Genomic DNA, 13,077 nt, shown 5'->3' with positions numbered 1-13,077 from the left:
TTAGCCATTTCCCAATTGGTGGACATCCCTTTAAAGTCCGGTTCTTTGCCATGACACAAGAACTGATCTTAACTCTTTTTTCGTATGTGCATATGAGTCTCTTATTTTTTTGTTTGATTTCTTTACAACATAAGCCTTTGATGGTTCAAAGGCAAAGTATGGAGTTGAACTGTTCAGTTAGAAGACTGGCAATCTTGGAGAATTTTGTGAAAATAGGGGTGATGGTCTCAGGATTGGAGGTCTTGCTGAGGATGAAGAATAGGTTAAAAAGGAATGAGACATAGGGAGAGATGCAATTAAAGCAAACTATGTTAAGCAAAAAGAATTTCATAGTTCTTGATTATGGAAGTAGAATACTAATAGACAAGATCCAGTGGATGATCTTTGTTGTATGTAGCTGAGGTGGAGTGAAATTTGTGGCATTTGAGTAGGATGATGAACTTGAAGAATAGCCAAAAAAAAAAAAAATTATTACATGAAATTAAAAAGTTTTTGCATACAAAATTATTGAAAATCTAGGACAAAATTATTTTATCTTGACTGTCTTTGAAATAAAGAAAAATAATTAATGGCTTTTAATCTGAATAGACTCCTTTTTCTATAGTGATGGTGGCAGAAGATGACATACAAAAGAAGATATTATTAATAGATATTACTATCATAGCCACTAGGATTTGGGTAGGGTTATATATTGATGAATTGAATCCCAAAATGATTTTGTAACCATTAAAAACAATTTGACCTGATTACTTACACAGGAAAAAATGAATGAAGACCATGTTTTTACTTAGATTTGACATGCAGTTGGAGAGCTTTGTTTATAATTTGGGAAACAATATAAATGGACAATGTTAGGTCCATAAATTAAGCCAAAAGAAGAGAGCATGCCTTTAGGAAATTTCATGGTTCCTTTAATCACTTCAAATTTCATTCTCAAATAGGATCCCAGTATTTTAATATCAATATTATATCAGTGTTATATATAGCTATGAGGTTTAGAACAAAATAGTCTTTTGAAGAATTGAAAATTAGTATCACACCAGTCAGTGGAAAAGTGCATTGTTGGTGTGAGAAGGCTTCAAGGAACTTCAAAGAACACAAAGGCAAATATGTAATGGGAAAATAATTTGGACTAATCTTATAGTAAAGACACAGTGAAGATAGACAAGTAGATCACCTTAGTGTTTCTGTGGTATCTTTGCAGTTTTAGGAGAGCCTCAAAAAAGGTACATTAAATGAAATCCCTGCTGGTGAAATGATAATACAGACAAGAACACAGGATAGGCAAATGTGTATGAGTTATAATCTATATTTTTGAAGTGAATAGCCAAGTCAGTAAGATCACAAATCCATGTGAATTATTTTTGAATACAGTTGATAAATTTATAATTAAAAAAAAAACTTAGTTGATCATACTGAGGTAAAAATCTTTCTAAATGAGTTACATTTCCTAAGTAGCGTGCAAGTTGATGTTTGAAATGTCATCAAATTAAGAAACTAAGGACTACTATGTGAGAATGAATACAACATAGCAGGTTTCAACAGTCATCTCTATGGGAATAAGATCTTCATTTCCCTTCATTTTTGCCATTAATGATGAAATAAATTTGACTTCTGTTATAGAAGGGCAGCTGGTTGACACAGTGGATAGAGTACCAGGTCCAGAGCCTCAGATACTTAACTGGCTGTGTGATCCTGGTCAGATCACGTACTCTGTTTGCCTCAATGAGCTGGAGAAGGAAATGGCAGACTATTACAACATCTCTGCCAAAAAAACTGCCTTATGGATTTACAAAAAACACAACTGAAAAAATTGATCAACAACATTTATGAACTACATTGAGCATAATTTTGTAGAATAAAGTGTCTAGTATTGAAATCTGAGAATATGTTCACTATTGCAAATCCGTGTTAACAATGCATGAGAAAAAAGACATTAAAATACTTTTTTGCTTCTCCACCCCAGCTATTGATATATAGTTTATAAGAAAATGTGTTTATCATTTTAATATTCTAATCATGTCTTACAAATTGTGAAGGCTCTGTGAAATTTTCTTTCTCTTTAAAGACTCCACTTGTAAAAAAAAAAAGTCTAAATTTTCAATCTGTGTGATTATAGCTGTTTTAGCCTAGGCCTTGCTCAGGCCAATCCCCTGAAATTTGTTTTATTTTGGAACAAAACTAGATAGATACTTAGAGATTATTCCGCAATTAAATACAACAACAACAAAAAGAGATTTACTCAGCCATAGCAGAAGACTATTCAGCAAGAATAGCTTTTGAAGACACTGAATTGATTTAGCTGTGGGAAGCTCTCTTGCTTTGAGATGTCTATTGTGATTCACTAATGAAACATCTGAGAGCTCCCTGAGCTCTTTGTGGCTGCTTTGCAGTTTGGCGATCAAGAAATGAAGTTTTTAGTCCCCTGACTTAGCCAACTAACATTCAAGGTAGACCTAGTGCCATTAAAGGAAAAATTAGGCTATCTTGCATGGAGAAAGAGAGCTTAATACATGCTTGTCACAACAGACATGTGTGATGGGGATTGGTTTCCTGCCTTTTTATTTTCTGTACATGTAGGGATAGTAAAAGGATCGTAAGATTAAAGAAATTCTAAGAACTGGGCTAGTAACTGTATTACACATGGCTTGGTATAGAAAACATTTGTCTAATACATATGGTACACTGAAAGGGAATATGAATGCAGGCTGGACAGAAAGTCAGCCTAAAGAAATCCTAATTTCGCTAGAGAGAATTTGGACAGAGTTGTTTAGTTTGAATAGGAGCAATATATTATCTGAAGTCTTTAAGTGATGATGAGCAGCATCCGCCTCTATAGGTAATAATAAGCATATAGATATCATAATGGTAAAGCAAATAGGAATGGCATGACAGAGGGTTCAGAGTTACCACTCCTGTGCTCACCAGAAGTTATGTCTTGGTTTGTTAGGAAATTACAACTGAATGCCTGAAATGAATTAAGCCTTGTAGGGAAGAACTTTTTCTATGAATAATTGAGGTTGTTAATTTCAGTAACATTTATTTAATTTCAGATGAGATATAATTTAAGAACTATTTTAAATTTTTCATTTAAATTTCATTTAAGTTAATTTAAAACAATTTTTTTCCACAGTAAAGTTATTTTTATTGAGAAAGATGTTGACCAAAATGTTTGCTTGATTTGCCACCCACTACTTCTGAGTGTAAATTGTAGACATTGGTAAATTACAGAGTCATAGTTCTTCTTGGAAATTATCTGATTTAACTTAATTTTTTAGATGAGAATGTAGGCCAATTCGTTATGCAATAGTGAATTATTAAAATGAGTATAATAGAAGGCATTTAAAACTGAATATGTACATTAATTTTTTTCAGTATTTTATACTAACTTAAAATTTAATGTATTAATATTTAATGTAGTTCATTTTATCCTTTATTTCCCTGTAGGTTTCACCAAATGTATTTCCAGGAAGTCTTGTCATGGACAATTTTTCTTGTATTATACCTAGTGATGAGGTGGATCTACACTTGGATATTACATTTACCTCTATTTATATTGGCAGTATAAGAGGAGTTTCTAGTGGTTATGTTACTGTAAGTATTTTTGACCTGAGATATTTTTGTAAGTGATCACTTATAAAACATTTGTGAATTTCTTTGAGTAAACATACTTAAAGGATTTAGAGATTAATTTTTATTAGGTGCTTTAGATTTTAAAAGTAGTTATTTCAATCTTCATTTATCTTATTTTCAATTCTTATAATTTTTAATACTCAAACTATAAAAATTGCATATATTTACATAGAAATCAAAGATTACAAAGTGTTTTATGTTTTAGAGACTCAGAAAAATTGACTGATTTGCCTAAATTCTTATATCTAGGAACTGGGAAATTGTAATTGCAATTCTGGTCTTCCATCTCAAAAGCTTAGTTTTCTTCTATACTATATTGTTTTTATTTTTAAGCTTGCCCTACTTTGTTGTCTTTGTGTTGATATTACTTTGAGATTAAAAAAAAATGACAAGTTTATAATCTAAGAGAAGAGTTTACAGCTCTTTATACTTAAGTTTTCTCATATGTAAAATGAGTGTTTTGAGCTAGAAGATATCTCTTCTAAAATTCTCTGATTCTCTAATTTTGACACATTCCTTAAAAAAACACACACACACTTTGTATTTGTTTTTTACATGGAGCAAAAGTTTCTTTAAAGTACAGTAACAGAATATAACAAATTTTAGAATTCTTGATGTTCCATAGAATTATATACCATGTGTATATTGAAATGTAATTCTTAAATTAAAAAAAAAAAGTAAATTTTCTAGATCCCAGGTTAAGAACCATTGTCTAGGAACTCAAGCTAGGCCTCTGTGTTAAAGTCTTTCAGAACTTCTGGAGTGGCAAAGTCTTTAGGGTAGTTCATTTGCATATGGGGACTATATATGAATTAGATATATGTAAGTCCTGAATTGCTGTTATTAAAATTATGCAAAGGTTCAAGAAGTACTATCAACTCAATAGAAAAAAATTAGGTAATGGAGGAAATTGTTGGGGAAAAGCATGGATGTATAATTTTTTCTTCTTCAGTCCATATTTGATACTTGCTGAATGTCTATTACATGTTAACATGGTATTAGGTAAGAAGGAAAGGAAAAGGATGAGAGTTAATGTGAATAAGATTAAGAATATGAATATGAAGCATGTGATTAACAGGGCAGGGAGTCTCTCTCTCCAATTCCACCTGACAGATCTAGAAAATGCATTCAATCAAATTCTTATGGAGAAATCCAAGAAAAAGTCACAATGAATAATTTTCATAGCCCTAGTCATCATAGTGGGACAGAGAAATCTTGGACATTGGAAATGGGGGTCTAACCAGGACTTGCCAGGAAGCTAGAGATACCACATCATCAGGGTACCACAGGATGTGGGAGAAAGGGTAAATTGGCAGCTTTGTCATTCATCTGCCTAGTTCTTGTTTGTTCGTTTGTTTGTTTCCGGCTGGGCAGGGGGTGGAGAGGCGGGGAGTTGCAAGGCAATTGGGATTAAATGATTTGCCCAGGATCACACAATTAGTAAATGTTTAGTGTCTGAAGTCGGATTTGAATTCGGGTTCTCCTGATTCCAGGGCCAGTGATGTATCTCCTGTGCCATCTATCTGTCCCTACATTCTTGGTAATAAGTTCTGGGTAGTATGTGCAAGGGAACCTGTGCCAATCTATTGTTCCAAAGTAGGGAGTACCTGAGGTGCTAGGCTGAGAAACAAGTTTAGAAGCAAACAGCAGAAATATGATGTTGAAAGCCAACGTAATCATTGTTTTGTCCCCTTCATCATAAGAAGGACTTTCTTAGAGCAATTACTGAGAATGCCCAAAGTTTGTGCTTGTCTGGATCATGTCAACTAGCGCTCTTTGTTTGATAATACACAAACTGATTTCAGCCTACATGAACTACCTGAGTCCCCAAACTTATGCTGCTCAAGTTATTTGTTTTGTAAAATCATCTACTTTTTTTTTTTTAGTCTTGTCTTGTCTTCTTATCTTCCTTGCTTCACTTAGTCCCAGCTGCCTTTTTTCCATATTTTAATTTTTACCCTTTGAGCTACCATATTGATGTTGTAGAGAATGTAATGGTTTGTTAGTGAATTTAATAATATATATATTTAACCTTGCTACTTTCAGTATCCCTTAATCTGTGGACCCTGATGTTGTCTCTGTTCTTCTGCTAATTCTGTGTTAACTGCCGAAAATGTGTTTCTGGCTCTTATTCGAAACATTGCTTCCATTGTAGGGAAGCTTTTCACTTGCTTTTTGAACTGAATCTTAACTGTACTGATGGCATTTGTCCCTGAGAACTTAATTGATCTAGTATGAGTCTTATCCCCTATTCAGACAGACTGTTTAGGCCTGCTTTGTGAGTTAGAAGAGAATATTCATGACTGATCTTTCCTAATTTTCTTTTATTCATTATTCTTATATTGCTGGGAGGAAGACAGAATTGCTATCCATTGGCAGTGCTGATACCACACATGGAGAAAAATGATCAGCTGATATGAGAATGCCATACTTTAGGCACTTGCCTTCCTGTCTACTGAAAACTAGTGGCTCAGAAATGAAATCGAATTGGAGTGGACCTCCATAGTCAAAATAATGTCCCAAACATTCCTTGGCCTTAGCAGAGCTTTTTTGACTTAATAGTCCTTTTCAAAGACCAAGGAATCTTAATTTTTTTGGTGTCATGAATCCTTTTGGTAGTCTGGAGAAGAATATGGGCCTCTTCTCAGAACAAATATTTTTTAAATGTGTGAAATGAAATACATAGGATTGCAAAGGAAACAAATAATATTGAAGTGGAGTTACTAAACTGTTGAATTTATTTTTAAGTTCACAGTCCTAGCTTAAGAACCCTTAAAAGTTCTTAAAAGATCATTTATCTTAAGTGATCAATCAAAACAGGCCTTTCTAGCATCCTTGTTAGTGACATCTAATATTGGTAGCCCATATTATTCCTCCTCGTTTTTTGCTCTTTTCCTGTCTTCTAACAATGACATCAGTCTCTTTGCACACAACTCAACCTGTAATACCTTTCCCTAAAAAAAGTCGAGCTACCACCCACAAATACTACTTCTGTGTCCAAAAATTTTGAAATAATCCATTTTCACTTCTCCCTCTCCCTTTCTTTACAAAACTCTTCTCTTTGTCATTCAAGTCTCTCCAATCCCTTTACCCCTCACTTCTCTCTCAGGCCATTTCCCTTGCAGTAGCCATTCTCTCCTTTTCCATTTTTGACTCTTGGATGAACTAATTAATTCTACATTGTTGTTCTTTTAGAATCCCTCCCCTATCTGTATCATATCTCTGTATTATATTCAGACAAGCCTCATTCAGCTTGGCTCACCTAGATCACTCTCACTATTCACCACCTTTGCTCCTATATACATGAACGAATGAATGAAAATGAAGGAAATTGTGCAACCATTCTGATTGGGTCTATTAAAATTTTATATTATATGATTTTTACCTAAGCTCTCACTGCTGCTAGGGAATCCTATCATGCCTATACCAACTTACTGTTCCATTCTCCGTAGTGGTTCTTCTCAGTTGGGAATCTTACCTTATAATTTATAGAAAATATTGAGGTCATACATGGTGAATTCCCTATTCTTCCCTCTTCCTTATCTCCTCTCATTTAGATGGCTTTTATCTTTTTTCCCCCCTTTATCTCTATTGCTCTCACATGAAGGAATGGCATTACTTTTTTTTTTTTTAATAGCTTTTTATTTACAATATATATGCATGGGTAATTTTTTGGCATTGACAGTTGCAAAACCCTTTGTTCCAATTTTTCCCTTCCTTCTCTCCACCCTCTCCCCCAGATGGCAGGTTGAACATGTTAAAGCATAAGTTAAATATAATATATGTATACATGTCCATACAGTTATTTTGCTGTACAAAAAGAATCGGACTTTGAAATAGTGTACAATTAGCCTGTGAAGGAAATCAAAAAATGCAGGCAGACAAAAGAGATTAAGAATGCTATGTAATGGTTCATAGTCATCTCCCAGAGTTCTTTTGCTGGGTGTAATTGGTTCAATTCATTACTGCTCTATTGGAACTGATTTGGTTCATTTCATCACCAAAGAGGGCTGCGCCCATCAGAATTGATCATCATATAGTATTGTTGTTGAAGTATATAATGATCTCCTGGTCCTGCTTATTTCACTCAGCATCACTTCATGTAAGTCTCTCCAGGCCTTTCTGAAATCATCCTGCTGGTCATTTCTTAAAATTAATATGTTCAAAACAAAATTATCTTTCCCTCCAAACCCTCCCCACTTCCTACCTTCCCTTTTACTAGCAAGGGCAATACCATCCTCCCAATTCCTCAGGCTTGAAACCTAAGTCATTCTGGATTTCTCATTGTATGTAAACCATCTTTCTTCTTACACTCCCACCCCAGCTATAATTATTCTGTTATCAAGGTGTGTTGATTTCTCCCCTGTAAAATTACTTGAATATGCCTCCTATTCTCTTGTAACATGAGCAGTACTATTGCAGGCCATCATCACCTCTTGCCTGGATTATTTCAATAGCCTACCTCCTAAAATATGTGGCTAACTCAGGTCTTTCTCCATGTCAGGTCATTTTCCATTCAACCACTAAAATGATTTTCCTGAAATTCAGATCCAGTCATGTTACATCCTCAGTGCCAGACTCAATAAACTCCAGTACCTCCCAGTTGCCTTCAGAACCAAATAGGAAATACTCTGTTTGGCATTTAAAGCCCTTCATAACTTAATTTCCTCCTACCTTTCTAGTTTTCTTATACTTTACTCTTTGATGTGTACTCTTTGATCCAGTGACTTCCTGATTATTCCACAAATAAGACACTCCATTTCTTGGCTTCAGGTATTTTCACTGACTGCCTAAAATGCTTTCCATCCTCTGCTTTGACCACCAGTATCTCTGGCTTTCTTTAAGGATTGGTTAAAATCCTATCTTTTACTGGAAGCCTTTCCTCTTAGTTAGCTCATGCCATTTAGACAGATAATGGTAAAGTCTTTTTGGTAGGACTCTGTTAGGTAGGACTTTATTAAGATTCTGACTGATTTTGGTGATCTACTGAGAATGGAAAATGCCAATCATTGCATTTGACAGTTCTGTAAAGAAAAAGTTGGTACTGGAGTATTCTAGGGACTTTTGACAAAAACTGGCTCTGATTTCTCTTTTAAAAGATATATGACCAGCTAGCTGATCAATGGTATTCAGAGTGAAATAAATTTTACAAAGTTAGTTAGTCCTTTACTTACATAATTTGTCAATGAAGCATTCATCCATTCAATTTCTGATCATTTCTGCTCCATGGTCAGAGATCAAGCTCTATTCCCCAGCAAAAATGTAACTTGACAGGATCTGATCTCCCTTGCCCTGTCCAAGTGTGCCAAATGACTTTGCTTATATTGTGTCTGTTGTTTCTCCATTGGTTTTTCTATCAGGAGACCACAAGAATAACGGGAAAGTAGAACTTCCTGTAGAAATCATGAGGTAGGGAGGTATCTTGTCAAACCCTTACTATCCTGGGTCTCCAAGTACTGTAGCTGAAGTTGTCTCACAAATGGCTGATGAGGAGCTATGTCACGGACTAGGTATGAAGCTAGGGTGTTTTTAAAGAGCTTAATAATCAAAGTACTGGTCCAGCATTACCAAATCCACTCCATAACTACACAGTAGCAGTGCTAGTAGACAACAGTTATAATAGTGCCAATAGTTATAATCCTTTGAGATCCAGTTTCTGTTGGAGGGGGAAATGTCAGATGGAGGAGTATGCATACTGAATTTCTCATGTTAGACATAAATAACATGATGGCCACTATTCACTGGTGTGATGGAAATTATATAGTTGCTTTAGCACAACTCAACCACTTATAGTCAGACCATTGGTGGATTGTATTCCTACTCAGCTTATTACATATAGTTAATAAGGTTTGGGTTTAAATCTGAAAGATTTCTTAGAGAGCATGTAGTCAAACTTCCTTATTTTAAAGATGAGAAAACTGAGGCCAAAAGAGTTGCTTGATTTATCTTAGGTCACATGGATGGTAATCAGCTAATATGAGATTTGAATCCAGTTCTTCTGATTCCCCATCTCCTGCTTTTTCAAGTATACTATGCTGTATTCCCTACATAGACCAGAAGATTAGGCTCTCGAGAATTCTTTAAAGCAAAGGTTGAGGAAAGATTCATTCTTTTATCAAAATCTCCTGTCTTTCCCATGTAAATAACTGAGTTTATCAAGGAAGAGAATATAAAAAAAAAGAAAAAGACCTATTAAACTTGGAAGATGTGTACTCACACTTGGTGGGAGTGAGGAAGATGATGATTCCGGAAAGTAAACTCCTACAGCAATTATAGTAGAAGGGTAACCCACTTGATCACACTGGATCAGAGAAAACCCTGATTTAGATACCAGTCAGCCACCCTATTCCTGTGAATCAATGGAGGGCTTATGCTTTCTTTTTAAGAGACATTGAGCCCAAGATTCAGTCCTTTTGGCCCCACTTGCCCTTTCACTCCTTATTTTGTTTTTCCCCACCCCCATTTCTCTCAGTGAAGCAGCAGCCATCTTTCAAGCAGCCCAAGGAACACTTCTGCATGTCCCTTGTCTTACAAATATTAGGAAAGCTCCAGAGAGAGAGATAGAGAGACAGAGAGTGACAGAGGCAAAGGCAGAGGCAGAGACAGTCCCTGATAGTGCTTGGTTGCTTTTATCACAGGAAAGCCTTCTTTATCAGAGCCTTATCTTTATCTTATCAGGTAATTTTTGGTAATTTTGACCTATTGACTCTGCTCTTCCACTCCATATTATTTTATCAGACAAGATGAAGAACCAGAGTGGGGGAATGTCCAAGAAGTAGGCATGTATAATAGTATCACAAGTTGTAGAAATCTTAAGAGGGATGAGGACTGAGATAAGTCTATTGGATTTATCATTGTAAGAGAAAGAGCAATGTTAGTTAGATGGTGGGGTCAGAAGTTGGACTGCAAGGGATCAAGAAGAATGGTAGTAGAATAAATGGGAGCATGATTATTGACACCTTTGTTTGGAAAAGTGAGTTTAGTTGTAGGAGAAGAGATTTGGAACAATTGTTTGAAGAGAAGTTTTTGTTTTTAATGATGGAGAATATATAGGAATCTTTTGTAGTGGTGGTGAAGGAGCCAGTGATTAAAGGGAAATAAAAATGAGAGAAAAATAGTTAAGATCAAGGGGACAAGTATCTGGAAGAGACAGGAGAGGATGGGATTCAGCGTTCAAGTAGAGAGATTAGCTTTGGTTTAGAAAAGACCCACCTTCCTCTTTAGTAATTAGAGCAAGGAGGAGAGGATGGGAAATGATGAGTTTTAAAATACGGAGTATAGAAGAGGATGCTTATCAAGTCAAGTCAGTAAGCATTTATTAGATACTGTGTACACTGTGTGAAATTCTAGGGACACAAATACAAGCAAACCATCCCCCCTTCCCCTCCCCCCCATTCTTGCTTTTAAGGACCTCCTGAGCTCCTTATTAAAAGATGATGCATAAAAAGGAGCTGAAAAGCTGAGAAAGGAGGGAAGAGGAGGTAGCCTCAATTAGCATGGTGGTTAAGCCTAAAGAATTCAATGCTGGTTTCTCAGAATGGAGATTCTGGGTAGAACCCATAAATAGAAAAAGGGAACTACAAGGTCAGAGGGAGAATTGAGGTCTGGTGATCTCTTTATCTAGAAATAAAATCCAGGTTTTGTTTTCTGAAAAAAGTATGACGTCCCACTGGGGAGAGAATAGAAAGTTTTATAGGAAGTTGGAGAACCGAGAAGAAAATTTGGAATCTTGACTGTGTGATAGTAAATTAGAGAAGAAAAGGATTACTGTGTAGCATGAAAGTCAAGTTGAGATTGGGAAACAAATTTGTAGTAGTCCCCATAAATACAATTATGTGAATTTTTTTCCTAAGAAACATTTAGCAGTATGTTTATAGAATTGGAGTAAGTGGTAGCAAACCATAGAGTTTGGCAAGATGTGACTGATAGAACAAAAGGGCTAGGAGTTCGAGGACAGTTTAGGGTGGAACTGGAAGATCACAGGGTAAAAATTTTGAACTGAGGCGGGGTGAGGGGGAGATTACAGTAGGGGTGATGGACTGGGGGAAATATAAGGACGGAATATCATGATGAGGATGAAGAATAGGGTTAGTAGAGATGAAGCAAAAATAAAGATTAAAGGATAGGAGGCTATCTTCAGAGAAAAGAATTTAAGATTTTGGGATAAAGGGAGGTAGAATAATCAGGGGTAATGGCCAGATCAAGGACAGAACAATATCTGTGTGGCTGAGATGAAATTAAGATCCAAATCTTGTCACTTTATGAGGTTGATATAGTGTCAGTCCCAGTCGTTAGAGAATGAAAGTGCTTAAAAGTTTGTAGTTTTTCACTGCAACATGTATAAAAGGGCATAAAAAGGGGAGGAATGCTTCTCACAAGTTTTGCTTAGGACCAGCCTTACATATTTCTGTGTTACATTCATTGCAACATTAAACTTTTCAGTAGGAATATATTCTTTACGAGGAAAACAAATTTATTGTTACCAAAATATTTTTTATAAGCCTGTAGGCTCAATAAAAACATTTTAGCAGTAGCTTTAGACTTTGCTTCATTTGCTATAAAGTGTACTAATTTTAAGAATTTTGTTTTAGAAATCCACTTTCTTCTTAAGTTTTGGCAGTGGGCTAAATGCAAATAAAAGTTCTTTAAAAGTACCAGAAAAAAATTTATTTGACTTTATTTAACTGAATCTTTTTAGTCAAATCTGTAGCCAATGTATACAATCATTTTTTTTTCATGGTTTACTACTTGCAAGTAAAAAATTACTTGTAAGTAAAGCAGGCTCTCTGCACTAGATTCTCACTGACTTGTACCAAAGGAGTGTGAATTAGCTAACCTGACAAATCTATACTAGGAGTATATAGAGTAGGAAAACAAAAATAATAGAATTTTTGGAGAAATATAATTTGAAATGTAATAATGATTAATGATTTGTACTGTTGCACATTTATTTGTTTTATAAATGTAGAAAGTCCAGTATTTCACTGACAAATTTTTGCTATTTTTATTGAAATCTCTTACTAATTTGTGTAATGACTGCGTATTTAAAATCAGCTGGATAGAAACTGGAAATTGAATGGATGCCCATCAATTGGAGAATGGCTGGGTAAATTGTGGTATATGAATGTTATGGAATATTATTGTTCTGTAAGAAATAACCAGCAGGATGAATACAGAGAGGCTTGGAGAGACTTACATGAACTGATGCTAAGTGAAATGAGCAGAACCAGGAGATCATTATACACTTCAACAACGATACTGTATGAGGATGTATTCTGATGGAAGTGGATTTCTTTGACAAAGAGACCTAACTGAGTTTCAATTGATAAATGATGGACAGAAGCAGCTACACCCAAAGAAAGAACACTGAGAAACGAGTGTGAACTATCTGCATTTTTGTTTTTCTTCCCGGGTTATTTTTCCTTCTGAATCCAATTTTCCCTG

General features: G+C 35.2%; 1 protein-coding gene across 1 annotated transcript in view; it reads left to right on the top strand.

Annotated features, from left to right (window-relative positions):
* Positions 1-13,077, top strand: part of SENP7 (SUMO specific peptidase 7) — a 163,839-nt gene that overhangs the window by 91,524 nt on the left and 59,238 nt on the right. Inside the window, exon 11 of the mRNA XM_051985203.1 lies at positions 3,448-3,594. Coding sequence (XP_051841163.1) covers positions 3,448-3,594 — 147 coding nt within the window. The remainder of the gene's footprint in view (positions 1-3,447; positions 3,595-13,077) is intronic.

This window comes from Antechinus flavipes, chromosome 3 (assembly GCF_016432865.1).
Source record: "Antechinus flavipes isolate AdamAnt ecotype Samford, QLD, Australia chromosome 3, AdamAnt_v2, whole genome shotgun sequence".
Classification (NCBI taxonomy): domain Eukaryota; kingdom Metazoa; phylum Chordata; class Mammalia; order Dasyuromorphia; family Dasyuridae; genus Antechinus; species Antechinus flavipes.
Note: the sequence above shows the minus strand (reverse complement) of the source record. Positions and strands in the feature narration are given on the sequence as shown.